The sequence below is a fragment of the Arvicanthis niloticus genome, chromosome 21 (assembly GCF_011762505.2).
Source record: "Arvicanthis niloticus isolate mArvNil1 chromosome 21, mArvNil1.pat.X, whole genome shotgun sequence".
Taxonomy (NCBI): Eukaryota; Metazoa; Chordata; class Mammalia; order Rodentia; family Muridae; genus Arvicanthis; species Arvicanthis niloticus.
In genome coordinates this window covers 10,986,936-11,002,956 of record NC_047678.1, presented here as the reverse complement: position 1 = coordinate 11,002,956, position 16,021 = coordinate 10,986,936, and the positions used below count along the sequence as shown (strand labels likewise).

Below are 16,021 nucleotides of genomic sequence, written 5' to 3'. Positions count from 1 at the left end.
AGTGAAGGAAACCATTGAAATCAAAAAGACCAGTGAAGGTGTAATTGAACAAGGGGACCATGTTGCAGCACTAGCAAGCAGCAGAACTTGGCAGCTTTGCCTCATGGTTCTGGCTTTAACGTCAAAGATGGAATTTCCCTCTGCAACTAAGGAAAGCCACTGAGGCCAGGAATGTGTCAGAGGTGTCTCTGTAGAGAGGCCCAGAAAGGCCATTGTGTGACTCTCTGAAGTTGAAGCCTGGATTACCTTGGCGACCCTGAGGTGTTGGAGATGCCATAGTTGTAGGATACCTACCAAGGAAAACTGCTAACCAAGCATAGAAACAGCCCAAGAAAGAGAACGAAGTGTGTTGCAGACAACAAAGATTAAAGGAGTTAGAGATCTGAGGAGTGCTTTGACATCAGACATGGAGACGCAGTTTGGAGTTTGCCCAGCTTGTTTTTGTTCTTGGTTTGGTCCAGTGTTTTCTCACTGTGCTCCTTTCCCTATGGCTAGTGGCAGTAATGTAAACCCTGTGCCACGATATGTTGGAAATATGTGACCTGCTTTTTTATTTTGATTTTATAGGGGATTACAGTTAAGAAATGGCATGATTCTCAAAAGAGACTTTGAACCTTATACGTTTAAACATTGTTGAGACTGTGATGTGCTACGGGGACTTTTAAGCTGGACTAAATGCATTTTGCGTTATGTTATGGCTGCAAACCTAAGGGAACCAAGGAGTGAAATGTTGTGGTTTGAATAGGTTTGGCTCTCACAGGCCCATGTGTTTGAATGCTTGGTCCATGGGGAGTGGCACTATTAGGAGGTGTGGCCTTGTGGAGGAAGTGTGGCCTTGTTAGAAGAAGTGTGTCACTGTGGAGGAAGGTCTTTGAGGTCTTAAATGCTCAAGCTATGCCCAGTGTGAGACATATCCAGTCTCCTCCTGGCTGCCTTTGGATCAAGATGAAGAACTCTTGGTTCCTCTAGTGCCATTCTGCCTGCACATTGCCGTGCTTCCTGCCACGATGATAATGCAATAAACCTCTGAAACTGTAAGCCAGCCCCAGTTAAATGTTCACATTTATAAGAGTTGCCTTGGTCATGGCAGCAATAAAACCCCAACTAAGACAAGATGGGGCTATATGGTTAGAACAGAGTGGGGCTGCAGTTCTCTCGTTCTCTGGGGTAGCCTAGACTGGACCCCAACAAGAGATACTTTTACAGCATCCATGCTCCCATTTCCTCCTTTCCCACCTCCTTGTTCTGAGACTTAGGTTTGCAGAGATTCGCTTGGTTTGGTGTTTGCTGCCTAGACAGTTTAGCGAGGTGAGACATACCTGGCGCTAGAGATTGCCATCACCCACTGCTCACAGTCCTCGATATCATCCGTCCTCAGCTCTAAGGGCTTCTGGTTTTCACCGGAGAAGGTCACTGTGAAGTAATATTGCTGCACAGAGAAGAAGACACAGACACCTCCAGTTACTAGGATGCTCACCAGTCCCATCGCATTCCCAGCTGCAATGCTGAGTGCTTGCTGCTGCGGCAGCTGGGTCCAGATACATTCTTTGTAATCGCTGGAATACCACTTTATTTAGTACTTTAAAGTGCTCAATCTCAAAGGATTTTGTGTGGCGTACCAAAACCCGGTCCTAGGATGTGATAAGGAAGCAAACCCCATGAAGGCTTATTTGCCAGCCAATTACAAACAAACAAACAAACAAACAAACAAGCCAGTTCGAAACCATCAGACACCCTGGAAGGACAGCAGGGAAGTCCCCTCCAAGAGAACATCTCTGTGGGGGGACTGGGTACCAATTCAATGTAGCACGTCTTTAATTACTCCATGAAAATTGACTAAGAACTCATTTAAATGCTGAGGTGAAGGAATCAAATCAATGGTACAGTCCCCAGAAAACTACATCATAAGCCACTTCTGTGCTAGGCACAGGTGTCTGACTTCAAGCTCAGTCAGTGGTGGGGCCCGCCTCCCTGAGGTCTCTGGGGAGCTGAGGCGCCAAATCAGAGACACACATCTATAGGGTTGTTATGGGAGTTAAGTACCCGTAAAGCTTTCTGAACACCACCTGTCACTAAGTAAGGACGATATGAGTGTGTACAGTAATTAATGTCATTTGATTGCTATTATGCTCAAGGTGAAGGGCTGAGTAGGACAGAGGAAGCCAGCCACTGAAAAGGAGCTTCTCAGAGGGTGTGTCTTGAGTCCTGGTTCTCTTTCAAGTTGGCTGGAAGACTGTGGGTCTTCCGCAGGTACAACGCAGGTACCCAGGGCCTGTGGCCTGCTGTGAGTAGAAGAGGCACACAGCAGAGGGACAAAAGGCAGAGGGGTACTCCTACATAGGAACTCAGGGGTGCAGAATACAAGGCGAGAGGAGCCAGGGTGAGGTCCTGGTTTCTGGTTTGAGTAACAGAAGTGCCATAGATAGGACTCTATGGGTAGTTGTGGGGGGGCAGGAAGAGTTGAGATGAGCATAGAGAATGTAGGGTTCCAGGGACAGCTTTGAGGTCAAGAGAGAAGCTGAGAAGCCATTCAGATGGATGGAGAATCCAAATTTGGGGCCACTACCTCCATCTCTTAGAAAGAAGCAGGGTAAGGTGCAAAGAAGGGCCTTGGGCCTGACTTTTGGAAGTGTGCCATTCAGGGTACCTGTGTCTCAGTGCCTCAGTGCCCAAGTGGCTGGAAGTGGCAGCATGAGGTGAGATGTGTAAACTAATTTTAGTGTCTTACTTGTAGTGGTGTGTGTGTGTGTGTGTGTGTGTGTGTGTTGTAGTGTGTTAGGGGCTTGGGGGTGAGACTCATTGCAGAGTTAGTGCTATCTCTTGTTTCCTAAGAAACAGATAACTGGGCTTGTCACATAAAATGTCAGCTCCAGCCTTGAACAGCTGAAGAAGAGTTCTACAGACACTAACCCTGTGGGGAGGAAGCAGTGAAGAGAGGAACTGCAAATGGCTACTTAGCTCCTTCTCCATCTCAAGAAGGAAAAGGAGCCTATAAAATCCCATCTTACATGATCTTGCTTCATCCCATATCCACCAAGTGCTGCAGGCATCATTTACTTTTCAGCCGATGACCCCAGACACTTAGAGACACCGTGTAAGTGTAGAGTGAAGGAGCCAATTGACACACCTCCTACTTGGGGTCTGACCTTTGCCTTGGGGTGCAAATTGCTAACCTTTCCTCTGCAGTGTTGGAACCTCTGAAATGCGTTGACCCATGCATGGAGCTGGGATTGCTCAAGGCCAGGGCCTGAATGTTCTGGAGTGTTCTCAGCCTTACCCCGGGCTGGTTCTGAGAGACCAATAAATGGCTGAAGGGGAGGATGAATGAGATGAGGAGGCTCCACCTCACCCTGTCTCTGAGGTCTCTGTAAGGCACCAGGAAAGATGTACCTCTTTCTTGGCTCACATTAATAACCCGACACAACTCTCCTGAGCACATGCCCCATGGCGGTCATAACGCTGAGCATAGCAAAGCCCCCACGGAGGGCAAGGCCGTAAGTTTGCTGCTTTTGGATAGCTGGAGTCTGGATCTGATGTTTTATTTTAATTATCATCAGGATAGGCTCCCCCAAATACATAGAGTTCAGGGATGGGCACAGGGGGATAGCATTTCCTCTGTGCCAGCCTGTTTCTCACCTACTCCCCATCCAGGATGGTGATTAGAGAAAATTCTGTGGGAGGGGATTCTGGTGTTAAAGCAAGAGGAAGGGAAGTCTTTTGTGGAGGTGTGAGAATAGCCAAGATTATGAACCAGCCTCTGGGTCGGAAAATGAGGGAAGACAAGAATTTAGAGAAAAGGTGACAGTGAAGGGACTCCCTTTTGCATCTAATTGGGACCCTGAGGTCTGAGAGCTAAGAAAGCCTTGGCTTTTGCTGCTCCCTTTCTCCTGCCAACATCTTATTGTGAAGTTCAGGTGTTTGGAAACATTGGCAGGGTTTTACAGGAAAGCCGACATAAGCTACCATCTGGGCTCCTGTTGTACTCTGCAGCCCTTGAGGACAACCTTGGCTGCCAGGCGTGGCTCCTGGTGAGTAGTCGTTCCAGATGGAAGATTCTGCTCTACAGTTTGCCACAGATGCCCAAAGACAATGAAAACACCTTCCAGCACCACAGAATGGCTCTTTACGCACCACAGAATGGCTCTTTACGCACCACAGAATGGCTCTTTACGGTCCTTGGCTAGTAACAATGGCACGGTATGTTGCTTGCGCTTGGGAAACATCTGGTGCTAATGGCTGAGGGCATATGTAGTCCTGGTTTAATTGTTTCCTGCCTCCGATAGGTGTGGGGCCTACACTGTGACAGGTTCAGGTGTCCCCTTGATCTGGGACTTAGGAGCGTGAGAACATGGAAGAGTCGGGGCTGAAATACTGTGGCTTTACAGGCTAATTTGGGTCAAGCAGTACATCCCTCATCTGCCCCTGCACCAGGAGCTGCCCTTTCTGGGGCAAAGCATGATGAAGGTAAGGAGACAGGTATATTCACTCCAGCTTCTGTCAAAGGAGGTTAAAGGAAAAGAGACTGCCTTTGGAAGAACTTCTTCCCTTCTGTTTCTGTGTGTATGTGTTCATGTGTTTGTGTGAGAGCATGAGTGTGTATGTATGTTCATGTGTGTGTGTTTGTGTGTTCATGTGTGTGTGAGAGCATGAGTGTGTATGTATGTTCATGTGTGTGTTTGTGTGTTCATGTGTGTTCATGTGAGAGCATGAGTGTGTATGTATGTTCATGTGTGTGTGTTCATATGTGTTCATGTGTGTGTGAGAGCATGAGTGTGTATGTATGTTCATGTGTGTGTGTTTGTTCATGTGTGTTCATGTGTTTGTGTGAGAGCATGTTCATGTGTGTGTGTTTGTGTGTTCATGTGTGTTCATGTGTTTGTGTGAGAGCATGAGTGTGTATGTATGTTCATGTGTGTGTGTGTGTGAGAGCATGAGTGTGTATGTGTGTAACTTGTGTGGGGGCCAGAGGTTGACTATCCTCTTCAATTGCTTTCTACATTACGTTTTTGCCTCCCCAGTGCTGGGTAATTGGGATTACCCAGAGGCCATCAAACCTGGCCTTTCCATGGTCCTGGGGATCCAAATTCAGGTTCTCTTGCTTTTTTCTTTTTTCTTTTTTTGAGACAGGGTTTCTCTGTGCAGCCCTGGCTGTCCTGGAACTCACTCTGTAGACCAGGCTGGCCTCGAACTCAGAAATCCGCCTGCCTCTGCCTCCCAAGTGCTTGGATTAAAGGCGTGCGCCACCACCGCCCGGCTACTTTCTTTTGAGATGAAGAAATGGTTGACTTCACTGAGGGAGGAGAAATGAAAGGGCAGGTCATATTCTTACGTATTTGGGGGACAGCAATAAAAAGCTCTGGGGCCTTGTGTTTTATGATAAATTCTATGCCAGCATGTTTTGCTAGACAGATAACCTTGAGCATTGTTTAGTGGTTTTTACCCCTGTTTCTTCATCTATACAATGGGCATGAAGAGGCTCTCTTCCTTTCATAGCTCTCCTAAGGTCCAATTGTGAGAATGCTGGTGCCATCCTGACTACAAGTCCCCATTGCATGTTTGCAACTCTTTTGATTTTCTTACTGTGTTTATAGCATTACCCCATAGCAGGCTTGTTGGACAACACAGCTGAGCCTAATTCAGGGCAGATATTTCTTGGCTGGTATGATTTGCTGCAGGTGCGCGATAAAAATATTGTTCTCTTTCAGGCCTGGATCCAGTTTAGAGATTTGGGGCCAAGTTTTGGGCAGCATTAAATGTACAGAGCTCCTGAGGGTCTGAAGTGCCCATTTCATGGCTGATTAGTGATAGCTAGCACAGGCACATACTGAAAACCATCATCCCTTGGAGAGTAGACACAGCCCCAGACGGCCTCACACACACCCACAAGGAGACAAGCTGAAGGGGATGCTTGTCACAGCAGCTCTGCTTTCAATAGCTCTACCTCTCATGACCCAGGGTGAGGCTTGTCCCTTGTCACTGTGTCTTGTACAGCGAATTAGCTTCTGGCTTGGACGAGCCAAGAGTCTGTAAAGATATCTTGGTTATTTGAGCTGGGAAAGATACCACATCTTCTTCCTATTCTTTCCATGCCTTCCTGTCTAGATCTTTTAATTCTCTGCTGGTCATGGCTCCTGACCTTCTCCTCACTACCCACTCCTTATCTCCCTACCCTTCACAGGACAGGTGGCTCCCAAGGGTCGCAGCATTAACTACCCAATGGCGGCAGGAATTTTGAAAAAGAGAACTGTCCACAGAAGTGACAAGCCATTTTGAAGTCTCCAGGAGGAAATAATACATTTGGACTCCAAACCCGGACACCTGCCACAGTATGACTCCTGAGAATTATAAATTTTTGGGACATTTATAGATCTTCTCCCCACTACAAATGAAACAGAAATAGGACTGGTGTTCCACATATCCCAGAACTCCAGGGGCTGTGGCAAGAGGATCTCATGTTTGAGGCTAGCCTGGGCTACCTAGATACTGGCTCAAAAAAAAAAAAAAAAAACAGGTAAGTAAATCAGTAAGATGAAAAGGTTCTTCTATATTGACTATGTTCCAGAAATAATTCTTTGGCTGCAGGACTGCCCAGTAACTGTTGTCCGTGTGGTGTCAGTCTTTTTCATAAAATGCCTGTTCCCCCATCAATCTTGTTGGCCCCACTGCCCACTCCTGAGGGGTAAATTCAACACCACCCGCTTTGAGGCTCTTGCTATTAACCAATTAACTAATGAACTGGTCTAATGAGTTTGGTCACCCACTCAGCACACAAGGACAGCTCCATGCCTAGCGCAAGGCACAGCGCCAGACTGCAGGGCTGTTTCTTAGTCAGAAATGATTTCTCTGAAAGGACAGGAGCCCACTCACTGCAGCGTAGGCAAAAGAGAAGACATGGACAAGCACGACAGTGGTAATTAACAGACCACAGAAAACCAGTGTCTCCAAGGCCTGGCTGAGGAACCACTCCCGTCTGCCTTACCCCTACGAGTGGCATCATCTTTGTGCATGCGCTGAGACCCTCTGCTTCTGTAGAACTCAGCATGCTCAAATCATGGCTGCCATTGTCCCATCTCTCTGTCCCACAGGCACATATCTGATGTGTGTCCTTTCTGAGAGAGTACATAGGACATTGGTGATAATGAGCTCTTCTCGAAAACTAGAGTCAGAAGGGAAGAGCCAGTTTGCTAGATGCCTCTTTTTTTTCCCTTTTCTTTTTTGTCTCGTCAATGTTCAGCTGTGGGTCAATTATAGTAGCCAATTGTACTACTAATTGACTAGAATAAACAAGAGAGTGGCTGCGAGCTTCTCTGACTGACTGACTGACTGACTGGTCTCTAGGCCTGGGTAGTGCTGCCGATAGTCAGGATGCTGACACTCAAACTCCACCAAGTAGTCTCCTGAGCACGGTTTTCATTGAGGGCCAGCAAGAATTGCTGACTGGGACAGTGACTTAGCCCTTAAGATCAGCTTCATGTCTCTGCTGAAGTTATGTAAGCCATTCACACTTCTGCTCATTCCAGTTCCTGAGGCAGTTCAATGGCTTATAATTAGTCTGCTGTCTTCCTTGCCCAGGCTAGCAGGGAAGCCCTGTGACACAACTGCATACCTCTCCTCACCTATACTTTACAGTAAGGCCTATCAGGAATTCTACCCTCTCTCCCGCCTCCCAGTTTTCTACAGACCTGACCAGAGGGGAAAATATTCTGGGTGGCAAACAGTCTGACCAGAGGACAAAGAAGACCTTGGGAGGGCAGGCCTGGGGCAAAGGAATACTGGGCAGTCTGCAAACACTGCCTGTGTCTTCCAAACCGTTTTATTAATGTCAGAAGGTTACCGAAGAACCCAGGAGGCATTAGACAACTATGCCTGTAGTTGGAAATGTCCGAGGAGGTTTCTCAACATTTCTACAAGGAATTTTGGAATCCCATTGAAGGATGATATGAATTCATCCACTCACTTTCCTAAAAGTGGCTTTGACAAGGCTTTATTATAAGATATGAGTTTGGATTTCTCCAACATGGAGAAAGTCAAAGATCAACTGGGAGATGTCATCTAGAAAATTATTATCTCTTTTTGTGGAGGAAAGAAGTTGCCTTTGCCCAGGAGGTTAGCAAAAACCAACCCTCTAAAGCAGGAATCACCTAACTTAACAATTGGCCTGGGTAGCCATCCACCCTATCACTTTAGGAAGTCTGGTTCTAGTTCTGACCTTCGGCGTTTGGGGACTCAGAGCCGGATATAGCACACACTCCACGGGTGTTTGTTGGTATTGCATTGAGGCATTTCATAACTTTCAGCAGTGTGTCACAGGGCTGGATGAGAATGAAAGGGACCCTGAGTGCTCCCCAAATTCTAGCCTTTACCAATGTTCACTTTTAGTGGTATAGTGCTAGAGACCAAGCAGTGGCCTGCAGCAGTCAGCTTCCCCTTTTCGGGAGTAGCTTCTTAAGAATTTCAGAAGCTTTGGGGGTTACAGCTATGTGCTGACTTGCTTCACCTGGCACCCTGATGACCTGGTTTACTGCTTCACTGAGGAAAGGTTTGGTTGTTTTAAAACAGCATATGTGGAAGTCGTAACTGTTACTATGCACTGGCTGCCCCTGCCAAGCCCTGCCCTAGCTTCCTACACTGTAGCCAGTTTAACAGTGATAAGGACACGAAAGCACAGAAAGATTGAAATCTTATGGCCTCCCTGATATTCTCTTCATGACAGTGGCCCTCATGGGAGCATTTGGGTCTTGGCAGTGTTTTGAGCTTCTATCACGTTCACAAATCTCTAGGGCTCTTGAATATACATCAAGGGACTGAGCTGTGTTTTTGACTGTGTATACCACACCAGCTCCAGGCTCCTACAGATTCCGGTGAGTCAGGACTGTGGGGTGTAGATGCCTGCCTTGTGTTTTCCCTTGATCCTGGCAGAGTTGCAAAGTTCCCACCCAAGTGGAAAGCTGCCTTCACAAAAGTCACTGAAAATGGCCATGACATATTTTACTCACCGTTAATTTTTTCCCTCCTGAGACAAGGTCTCTCTCTCTACAGTATCTGTGGCTGGCCTCAAGCATTCAGGTATCCTCCTGCCTCTGCACCCTGAGTGCTGGGGTAACAGTTATGTACTACCATGCCTGGCATAAAGATGAGCCCAGGTCTTTGTGTTTGCTAGGCTAACTAAGCCATATCCCCAGCACTGCTCTTAATTCTTTCTGATTCTTTTTCTATCCTGACAGGCAGAGGATGCTAAAGATGTACCCAGCCAGAGTCTTTATGTTCTGTTTGTGGCTGGAGAGCTTAGATCTGAGTGATCTGTGCCTGCGCTGCAACTTTGATCATGAGAAATAGAATTCTTTCTTGGAGCCTTGGGTTTTCCATTTTGAAATGGGTTAACCATGGCCTTCTAAAGCTGCTGAGCTCATTAAGGGAAGTATAGAGTCATACTCCGGAGCTCAATGGTTAGTGCTCAGGATTCTTACTCGATGCTTCTCGTATAATATTTTGTAAGTAAAGCACCATGTTGTAAAATTATATACATTTTAAACTGGGTGTAGTGGCTCATGACTGTAATCTCAGCTACTTGGTAGCCTGAGGCAGGAGCATCCAAAGTTTGAGACCAGCCTGGGTAACTTAGCAAAACTGTATGTTGTTGTTGTTGCTTTAATATTTGTTTTTGTATTTTAACAACACAGGGTAGCTGGGTAGCCGGGTAGCAGACCACTTGCCTAGCATGCACAAAGTCTTCAAATCCCCACTACTGAAAATAAAGAGAAAGAAAAATTACGGACATTTTAATCTGCATTTAGAACATGCCAAAGCTGAGCTGAAGGCATTTGGTAATAGATTGTAGTCAAGGTCAAACACTTTATAGCATTAATATAGACGAGCTTTTATGTGGAACACCAATTAATATATATACAGTTCAAAGCAGACTTCTCTGACTGATGTGGGGGTGTGGCCCCCAGAGCTTCTCAGAATGAGAGAGAACCATAGATGGAAAACTAAATGATCAATCTACAGGGTGGTGGAAGAGACGCTTCGACTCCACTCTGTCACGCAGCCGTTGGCGAGTCTTCTGGGCTTCCCGTCCGTGTCTGTGGAGCTGGGTACCTGGGTAGCACTGTGGAGAACTGAGCTCAGCACATCACTGTTGGCTGCTCTCAGAGAACACAAAGGATAGGCTAACAAACCATGGCAGGTTGTGAAAGAAGTTAATGTCAGGCTGACCCTAAGGGAGCACACAGGATCTTCCCAGCTGGCACTGTCCTGTCTTCTCCTCTGTGCACCTGTCCAGTACATCACCTCATTCCCTAGGATCCAGGTAACTGGGAGGCTACCTGCCAAGCATCTGATCATGGCCTTTCATCAGGTCCACCCCTTTCTGCACGTATGCTTGCTTTTGTCCACTGAGGGTCACTGTCTCTATAATGGACATTGTCTTCACAACTCTGAACAAAACCTTTTCCTACCTCTAGCGTTTCCCTGCCTGTCCTCCTGAGACATCACTATTTCTCACTGTCATGAGTCTGCTCCCCATCACAGTTGGCTGGATGCTCATGCCCAATGTCCCAGCACAGAATGTGGGCATCAGGTTTTATCTGCACCTCTCTATCTCATTCAGTGGAATGATAGTTCCTGCCAGTCCCTCACTAGGGTCTTCTGTTCATCACAGAAATTCATCCTTTCTTTCCGGGCTCCACATCTGTGACCTAGGCATTTAATTATGCAATTCCTTGTCTGGCACTCTCCTGGTGTCTGGATTTAGTGGGAGAAATGTATGTAAGATTAAAGTTGTGTAATTTAAGAGTGTGACCTAGAGATCAGATTTAGAGACAAGACCTAAGGGCATGATTAAAGGTGTAACTTAGAGGCGTGGCTTTGAAGTGAGACATATAAAAGGCAGAGGCAGATGCCAGAGAGATATACTCTTTAGGAAGACTCTTTAGAGAGTACAGCTAGACTTGGGACTTGGACTAGGAAGAGAGACTGAAGAATAAACTCTGTCTGGTCTCCATCTCTAGCTGAATCCCGACCCGCGGACCGGAGCGGCAGCTTGGGCAGGGAAACAGTGGCCGCCAAGCGCGGAGTGGAGAGGGCCTCAACATTTTAGGCCGCCCAAAGTGGGGCAGCCCGGGCCTCAACATTTTGCTCGGGCCGCGACACTTTTGTCCACTGAGGGTCACTGCACCTAGTAGACAAGATGAGGACTTGTGATGTGAGCAAGGAGGAAAATGAGAGAGGTGTTGGGACTGCATTAGGGGCATCAGCAGGCTTGCTTTCAAGAGATCATCTAAGGAATGACTAGCAGAAGGAGGAATTTGAATCCACTCCAGGTAAGAAACGTGTAAGAGCTCAGGTAATGTATATCGGAGGTGCTCTGTGTCGAGCCACACTTAATGTGAATGTCAATCAGAATGTAGCACTACCTACCTTATAAACGGGTACAAATGGTATGTGTTGTGCGTCACTCACAAAGGTAAAAAAACGATATAAATATAAGAATAATAGAATATTGGGACTGCTTGAGGGGGAACCAGACTAGAGTGAGGGGAGATAAGAATGAGATGAGGCAGAATTCTTATCCAAGGAGGGGCTGGTGAGTGAGCAGGTCCTCTGGGGGGCTTTATTGGGAGGGTTTCTTGCCCTGGGTAAATACTGTGTGGGACAAAGCTCGGTGCTTGCTTGGAGTGTAACGTTCTCTTCTCTGCACTTGTGGGACAGGTATACAACATGTCCCTGACCCTCACCCTACTGCCAGCAGACATGGGGCAGGGAGTAAAGCCTTCTTGTTCCATTCCTATGAAAGGCAGTCTCAGGGAGCATCTTCAACTCCTATTATTATTATTATTATTATTATTATTATTATTATTATTATTGGCTGAGAGGTAGGGTGGGTAAAGGAACACCCCACACAGGTTCTCCAGACCCAGCGATCACACATGCTGGCACTCAAGCTCAGCCTTGCCAGCTTCTTGCAGGTACAAATCCTTCTTAAGTTGAAGCTGCCCTTCGTCCCTGGTTTGCTTGGATCACAGGAAGCTGCGTGTGGAGGGTATTACCATCAGAGCAGCATCCTCCCCCCTTCCCCCCACCCCCACCCCGGCTTCCATTTCCCTGGCTTGTGGAGGAGTTGACTAGGTTTCAGCTCTGGAGGGTGGTGAGGCTGGCAGAGCTGCAGAGAGGGGAGGCTACAGGGCGAGTCTCATATGCTGCTGTCATGGGTGGCCCCTGAGGAGTCTATCTCCTCACCTGTAAAACCGGAGCACACAGAGTCTCCAGGCTGTGGTGAAGATCAATCCACCAGGCCAGGCAGGAATGTTCCCTATAGATAAGAATCCTGAGCAATGTTAGATAATAACATTGAGGAGGAGGCCTTGTGGAGGAGGGGTTCTTAGCTCATGGAGTCCATGCTTCTATCAAGCTCTGAGCCATTTGCATTGCTTGAATCCTTTTTCTCTTTCAAGGGAAGGCATCATAAGGCACCCTCCACCCACACTGGCTCCTCCTGGCTGGAGGGAGCACAAGCTGTACTGAGGTTAGTTTGGCAAGATCTCTTACTGAGAAGCCAGCACTAGAAATTTTATTTCAGGTAGTTTGGAAAAGCAACCATGGATGACTCTTCAGAAGCAGAATATGGGGTTTCCCAGGGCCAATTTCTAGGCATGTTGAACCCATGCTTTAAATTCAGGACACGTCATGGTTCAGGGCTGGGAAGAGAGGAAGTCGGGGCTGGGTAAACAGGTACCCTGCAGCAGCTAAGAGGGTGGCAGACAAGATGCATCTATCTCATTTCAGGAGACCCTGGGGTCCTTGGGCAGATCCAGTATGGAACAAAGCCCTGGATATTACTCTTACTTTAAACATAGATCAATCTGGGTACAGCTGGGTGAGATGACGTCAGATCAGCCTGGGCTCTCAAAACACCTTGCAATGCAGGTCTTTACAGGTTATGGTGTACCACCCTGTTTGTATTTATGTTCCCCCAGAATGCCAGCATCTGTGGTCATCAGCTTCTTAGGCATATAGTGCCCAGGTCAGTTCTTAGGACAAGAAATATGGAAATAACATATGACACTTCAAACATGTCCAGCCCAAGAAGCATTTTCTATACATCTGCTATGTGTTCAGTCCTCAACCTTGCCACTGCTACCAGGGTGGGGGATTTCCAGCTCCGACTTGCTCTCTGTTCCCATAGGTTTACAGTTGGATGAAATAAAGCTCCATTAAAATGAAGTCCCACCAGATACCAGCTAATCTTGCCAAATTTGGACACTGAGTCAATTCTAGACCTTATTTTTGACAGGGCAACTCCCTTTGTGTGGTCCTCAGTTTCTCAGCCTGCAGAATGAGACGAATGGATTGACCTAGTATGCAGACAGATATATAATCTAACCTAGCTAGAAGCCCATTAAATTGTATTGTGAGCATCTTTTGATTCACAAAATTTGGTTTTGTGTTCTCAAGGACCTAGGGATCCATCCATGCAGCGTCATTTCCCCTTTGTACACAAAACAGGCTCAGAGGCCTTCTCTTTTTTTTGAATGACGCCACACAGGAAGAAGCCAATCAGCTGGGGGCGGAGCTTCAGTCTCCATCTTGTTTGTCCTTTAGACCTTGAACCTGCACCAACATGGCTTCCCTATTCCTCCTGCCTTCCTTCCCACCTAGGAGCTCAGATCCTACTGTTACGTAGGGAGCTGGGGGACGAGAAGGCCCTGGCTGAGCCCGGGGGTGCAATCTACTGGTAGATACAGGTGTGGCTGCAGACAGTGGGCTAGCAGAAGGGCTGACAGCCTGGGTCTGGGTGTTCTAGCTGAGCCCAGTAAGGCTCCATTTGGCTGTAAGACAAAGGACTGCTCTTTCTTGCCATCTGGTAGCCACTGCCTGGTCACCTGACTGATCGTTTTTCAAGAGTCTTCCCCCAAATTTATGCCCCCACTTCCAAGCCCCCACCCCCACCACCAAAAACCGACACCTAATACTAAAGGCACTAAGGGTCTATGAAGAGAGGTGAAGGGACAGAGTGCAGATCTCTGTCCTATTATGGAGAAGACTTCAAGGGTGGCTGTCATCCCAGTCAATTCAATTGCCACCAGCCTGAATGTTTTTGAGATCCTGGTTGGTTGTCTTCTCAGAACCTTACGTCGACGTCGACTCCTGCTATGACGCTGCGCAAAAAAAATCAATCAATATTTCTCTCTTTCCTCCCCCTCCCCCTCCCCCTCTCTAGGCCTCAATGTCTCCATCCGGGCTAATAGCCAGGTGGGGCTGGGCCCTGTGAATGTCAGGCCTCTCCTAGAGCTGACATTTTTAGGGTACACTGTCATGTATTTTTTCTTCCCTCCCAGAGGCTGGGGGGCCAATGCCTTGAAAGGGATATCAAGCTTAAAGATATCTCTCCCCAGGGTACCCACCCAGCGGCTGCAGGTGCCCCTCCCCTTTCAATGGCAAACTACTGCGTCAGTCCTGTCTAGGCCCGCAGCAGATCGCGGCCTAGCCCTTTAGCCTTGCTGTTTGGGCAACGCCAGCAAACCAGCAAACCAGTGAACGAGTAAGCACAGCGCTACCGCGGTGACTGCAGCGGCCGCGGCGGCGCAAGGGGCGGGGGAGGAAAGAAGAACCCACTTGTCCCACTTGTCAAAGCAGCCCTGGCCCTGACCTCTGCGCATCTCTGCGGTTTTCTTAACCCTGGGGTTTGTTAGCCTGCCCAGAGACAGCTGGAGCACACCATCACTAGATCACACGAAAAATGACTCCCCAGGCCCCCCCACCGCCCCCATTCCCTAACTCAGCCAGGCTAGCGCAGATTATTCTTCGCCACTAGCTGCCGCGACGCTCCGACGTCTGTCTCACCCTTTCCAAGCTTAAGTGTTGGGAATTTCACACTTCGGGCAAAAGATGGGGGCTATCTGGGATGGGGGGTTGGGGCTAGGGGCACCATTTTGAGTTGGACGGTGATGAGATTCCTTGCCCGAATTGCTTCTTTGGACCCCATCTTCATCTGTATCTCCAAGTTTCAGGCTCCCTGTCCCGCCGTCCCCCCTCCCCCCACCTACGGGGTTCACCCTGCCAAGGGCCGCCACAGCTGGTAGCGACGCCCTACCCGCAGTTCCTGTCTTCTCTGTCCCCACTAGCGTCTCCCTCCCAATTTGGTCCAGCCGCTCCTTCCCGCGAAAGATGCTGAGACCCCCTGAATTCTTAAAGGAGAGGGTCAAAGTTCTGTCACTGAAGCTAGATGGAAGGCCTTGAACCCGCAAAGGCCTTATCAGGGGCGCGGGAGGTCGGGACGCGGCGCTCCCCTCACCTGTTTGTCGCTGAACTCCTTGGAGGAGCTACCTCGCTTGTGTGAGGGCGCGCGTTTGCAGACACAGCCCTCCAGCAGGTAGAGCCCCGAGGGCCGAGGGCTGGTGTCGCTGTCGAAGTAGAAGAGCAGGTTCTGAAGCAGCGCAAACCACCTGGTTTGCCATTTTTGGTTGTCGGAACTCCTCTTGCTCAGGTAGCCTTTGCGCGTGCCGTCTTTCTGGGCCAGCAGCCCCAGGGACATGATGTGGCCATCGTTCAGCCGGAGGGCTCTCTGCATGGTGCTAGAAGGCCAGAGAGACCTGACGCACTTACATCTCCGAGAGGCACCCGACTGCCCCTCGTCGGTGCGCGCCGTTCTGGCGTTCTCTGGCACTCGCTGAATCGTTCCCTCTCTCTCCCTCTCTCTCCCCCTCCCTCTCTCTCTCTGATACTCCACCCCCTTCAAGATCTACACTTTGAGATCTGACGCCGAGCTCCTAGCTGGACCCTTCCTTGCTGGAACCTCTTCTCTCCGCAGAGCCGCGGGGCCCCAGGGGATGTCGCCCGACCCTCCCTCAGCGAACTGAGAGAAGGGCGGTCTGCGCGTTGGCTGGGGGGCAGCAGGCGGAGTCATATGACGCCAGTCCCTCGAAGAGCCCGTTTCAGCAGCGCGGACAGGGACACACGCACGCAGCCCCGCCGAGGCGCAGAGCCGCACGCAGGCTGCACCTTGGCGCCTCCTCCCCTCCCC

At 48.7% G+C, this 16,021-nt stretch overlaps 1 protein-coding gene across 1 annotated transcript in view; it reads right to left on the bottom strand.

Annotated features, from left to right (window-relative positions):
* Rasgrf1 (Ras protein specific guanine nucleotide releasing factor 1) overlaps window positions 1–16,021 on the bottom strand; it is a 110,242-nt gene extending 94,221 nt beyond the window's left edge. The window contains exons 1-2 of the mRNA XM_034483968.1: window positions 15,293–16,021; window positions 1,320–1,429 (exon numbers count right to left, since the gene is read on the bottom strand). Coding sequence (XP_034339859.1) covers window positions 1,320–1,429; window positions 15,293–15,568 — 386 coding nt within the window. The 5' untranslated portion in view covers window positions 15,569–16,021. The remainder of the gene's footprint in view (window positions 1–1,319; window positions 1,430–15,292) is intronic.